We start from the raw sequence: 3,663 nt of genomic DNA on the forward strand, positions 1-3,663 counted from the left end.
AATCATATAAATACAGCCTTTTTTTGCCCCATACAAAAACTTGTTCCATAAACAAAATTTCCTATACAAAACTACCATTTATAGTTAGAATAAAGTATATCAGTTAGTGCAGAATCGATCGAATATACCCTGCATCGATGGCCATAAAGGCGAGCGCCAGAAAAATCAGTGAAAAAAACAATGGCAAGGGGGATTTGCATTCTCGAACGAGTTGTTCTGGCCGGGGATTTGTTTGCAATGCAGCGTAGTGGCAAACAAATTCTAAAAATGACTGAGCAAACGCTTTGATTTATGAAGTTATTGGGGGCTGTGGGCCACACACACATGCCCCTTAATATGGGAGTGGAAAAGGACGAAAGGACCTAAGGACCAAAGGACCTGGAGCTTCTGCATCCATATCGGAGCCTTGGCCCCAGGCGTCGCATTTGTTGTGGCGCCCCCCCTATAGGTACCCTCTTCCCGAAATTCCCAACCCCAATCCGATCCGATCCCAGCCGAACCGATCCGCCCCTCGAACAGCATACTGCAGTCTGTGCTCGGTGCTCTGTGCTCCGCCCTAATTCAATAAAATACAGCTGACTGAGTGCTTGAATCATGACCCGGCGATTTGAAATGTTTGCCGGGTGTTTGGATGTGTGTTTTAGATGTGGAAGTGGATGATGTGAATGTGGATGTGGGCAACGATGGAGCTGAAAGGCTTAGCAGTTTGCTGAGCACACGCTCCGTGGGGAAATCTCTTTTGTTTTTTCCACTTCGCGCAAACATTTCCCCTGCACATGGAAAAATCGCATGTACAATATAGGCATTCATTAATTTTCATAATTTTTATGAAATCGCAGCGACGAAAAATGTTATTGCCATGGTCTTATCTCCGGCATGGCACGAGCTGATACAATTTATAGATTTTTTATGAGTTCTGCACGCGCTTTTAATAAGATTAAGTAATTTTTTGGAATTGTCCCTGTCTACACAGGTCAGCTGATAATTATCAATTGATAACCTAAATAGGTCATATTTCTGGAATTTGTATGTTTATAGATTATAGAAGAGGGTAGAAGCACACATAAAGTATCTATATTCTTGATCAGATCTAGGCGTGTTTGTCCGTCTGTCCGTTTCTGGCATTTTTTATTATTTCAGATTTAAGAATAAATAGCTGCCAACTGCAGCGCAAGTCAGCCTATATAAACTGTGCCAATGCTCTTCGTATCATTCAGTTTAATTCTGATTTTCCAGTGGTCAGCATAATGAAGTCGATCTTCTTGGTGATCTTGCTCCTAATCGAGCTGACTTTCAGCAGTGGAGGAATCGTCAACGAGGCAGAAAGTATTAAAGAGAAAACCACTGAAGACATTGTATCGAGGGTCGGTTCCTTTATCTCTCTACTTCAAGCAAGAAATGATCAAATTAAGGACTGTTCGGAGAACCTTAAGGGAAAAGATAAAATCATAAGTGATATAGATGAGGAGCTGAAGAAGAAGGATCAAGTAATCAAAGGCTTGGAAGATCATATCAGATCGGTTTCCGAAGAGCTATCTGAGATTACCGATCAACTTCTGACCACCAATGGTACCGACCGATGCCCCATTGGCAGTGAAAGTGGCATTTACAGAGTGAAAATTCCCGGACTAAGGAACTTCGAGGCTGCCTGCAATGAGGAAGGCTGGATGACGATCCAAAGGCGTATCGATGGATCTGAGAACTTCACACGCGACTGGGAGAGTTATAAGAATGGATTCGGAGATGTACGCAAAGAGTTCTTTATCGGCCTGGAAAAACTATACCAGATGACAGATCAACGACATTGTGAGCTCAAAATTATACTTGGCGACGCTAATGGAACCACCAAATATGCGTATTACGATGATTTTAGAATCGGCAATGAGGAGGCATCGTACGAGATAACACATTTGAGCTCATTTAATGGTACAGCCGGGGACTCTATGCACTGGAATCAGTACAAGAAGTTCTCCACTTTCGACCGGGATAATGACCTTATTCCTGAGGATTGCGCCGGCACGCACAGTGGTGGCTGGTGGTTCGCTGAATGTGGATATAGGTAGGCTAACTAAACGTAATCTCATATGAAAAGTATTTAAACAAACACCTTGAATTCCAGTTCGCTCAATGGGAAGTACCATGCTGATGGCTTTGCTCCTGACTACAACGGAATTCATTGGGGCACCGCTCATGGCTACAACTACAGGGTTTCGCTGCTCTCCACTGAAATGATGATAAGACCAAAGATTTATAACAATTAAAGAATGAATAAAAAAATCCACAACGATACACAGCAATTTCTCGCAGTGTTCCCCTTTTTTTAACGGCACCGCAACAAAGCACCAAGTTGAAGCGGAAAATCCCAGCGAAGTGAACTAAAACCAAAGCAGCGGCGGCGGTGAATCGAACGTTTTTGATTCAATAAACGTCAATAGGTGAGTCGAACCACCCAGACTTATCCAGTACCACCCCACCCACTGGAAAAGCTGGCTGGGATCTGGGGACCTGAAAAATCGACGAGCGATGAAAGTTGAACTAATAAAGCGACGTGATTTGAAGTCGGAAGTTCCTCGAGGCCTCGAGTGGCCAACGTGGCCAAAGGAGAGCAATAAAGTTGGATCAGTCTGCCAGCGAATGGCCGGCAACTTTATTTATATTCATATTTGCCAGCTACTCGGGGATGCCTTAAATCCGACACCACATGTGGTAATTGGTTTAATTTCTTTGGTCGCCATCGTCGTCTGCAAACCGGTCCAGGATATCTATATATGCAATTACCCGATTGATTGCCCCTTTTGCGGCTCATAAATACTGCAGATTGATTGCCTTATTAAACTTGCAACAGTTTCGCCTCGCAATCAATTCATATTAATAGCCGAAACTATTTTATTGAAACTCGGGCACAATGAAGTGCTGCATTTTTAATGGGAAGCTATTAGGAAGGGGTTCTTGAGTGCTTATGAAGGCCTTCCCAGAGTGGGAGTACTATGTACTGTAGTTTAGTTTGCGGACTATTATTTTTTAAATTATGCAAAAATCTTTAACTAGGCAGGTAATATTACGTGCATTATTTTAAAAATCATATATATTTCTAAACAAATTTCATTGATTTCCTGTAAGACTATTAGGAAGGGGTTCTTGAGTGCTTATGAAGGCCTTCCCAGTGTGGGAATAATTTGTATTGTGGTTTAGTTTGCGGATTATTATTTTTTAATTTATGCAAAAATGTTTAACTAGGCAGGTAATATTACTTGCAATATTTTAAAAATCATATATATTTCTAAACAAATTCCATTGCTTTCCTGTAAAACGATTCAATAGAAACGAAATCATTTGTCGATTGATCTTTTCCGCTTTTAAACATTCTCTGCCGGCCATTCATTAGCATCGATTGTAACTATTATGCTGTGGCATCCAATGAGTTTATCAGCCATCCATTTCGCAATTAAGAACAATCAATGTTTTTGTGAACAAATGCGATGTTACCCCACTGCCTCCCCCACCCCCTTGAAAATTTCCCTTTCCTGCAATTGGCGAATGCATGTAGTTTAATTACCGAAATTTGTTCACCCCGAGTTGGTCCATGGAAGTTGAACGAGTCGCAGGGAATTGTTTATGCAGCTGCCACTGCTTCAAACTAGTTAGCATAAATATATAACTATA

The 3,663-nt window shown here is 41.7% G+C and overlaps 1 protein-coding gene across 1 annotated transcript; it reads left to right on the forward strand.

The window, feature by feature from the left end:
- The first annotated feature begins 1,247 nt into the window (after positions 1–1,247).
- LOC119555957 (fibroleukin-like) lies at positions 1,248–2,287 on the forward strand. Its single transcript, XM_037867676.1, has 2 exons — positions 1,248–2,059; positions 2,120–2,287. Exons 1-2 carry the CDS (start codon positions 1,248–1,250, stop codon positions 2,259–2,261), a joined length of 954 nt encoding a protein of 317 aa, XP_037723604.1. The 3' UTR covers positions 2,262–2,287.
- The last annotated feature ends 1,376 nt before the right edge of the window (positions 2,288–3,663 follow it).

The sequence above is a fragment of the Drosophila subpulchrella genome, chromosome X (assembly GCF_014743375.2).
Source record: "Drosophila subpulchrella strain 33 F10 #4 breed RU33 chromosome X, RU_Dsub_v1.1 Primary Assembly, whole genome shotgun sequence".
NCBI lineage: Eukaryota > Metazoa > Arthropoda > Insecta > Diptera > Drosophilidae > Drosophila > Drosophila subpulchrella.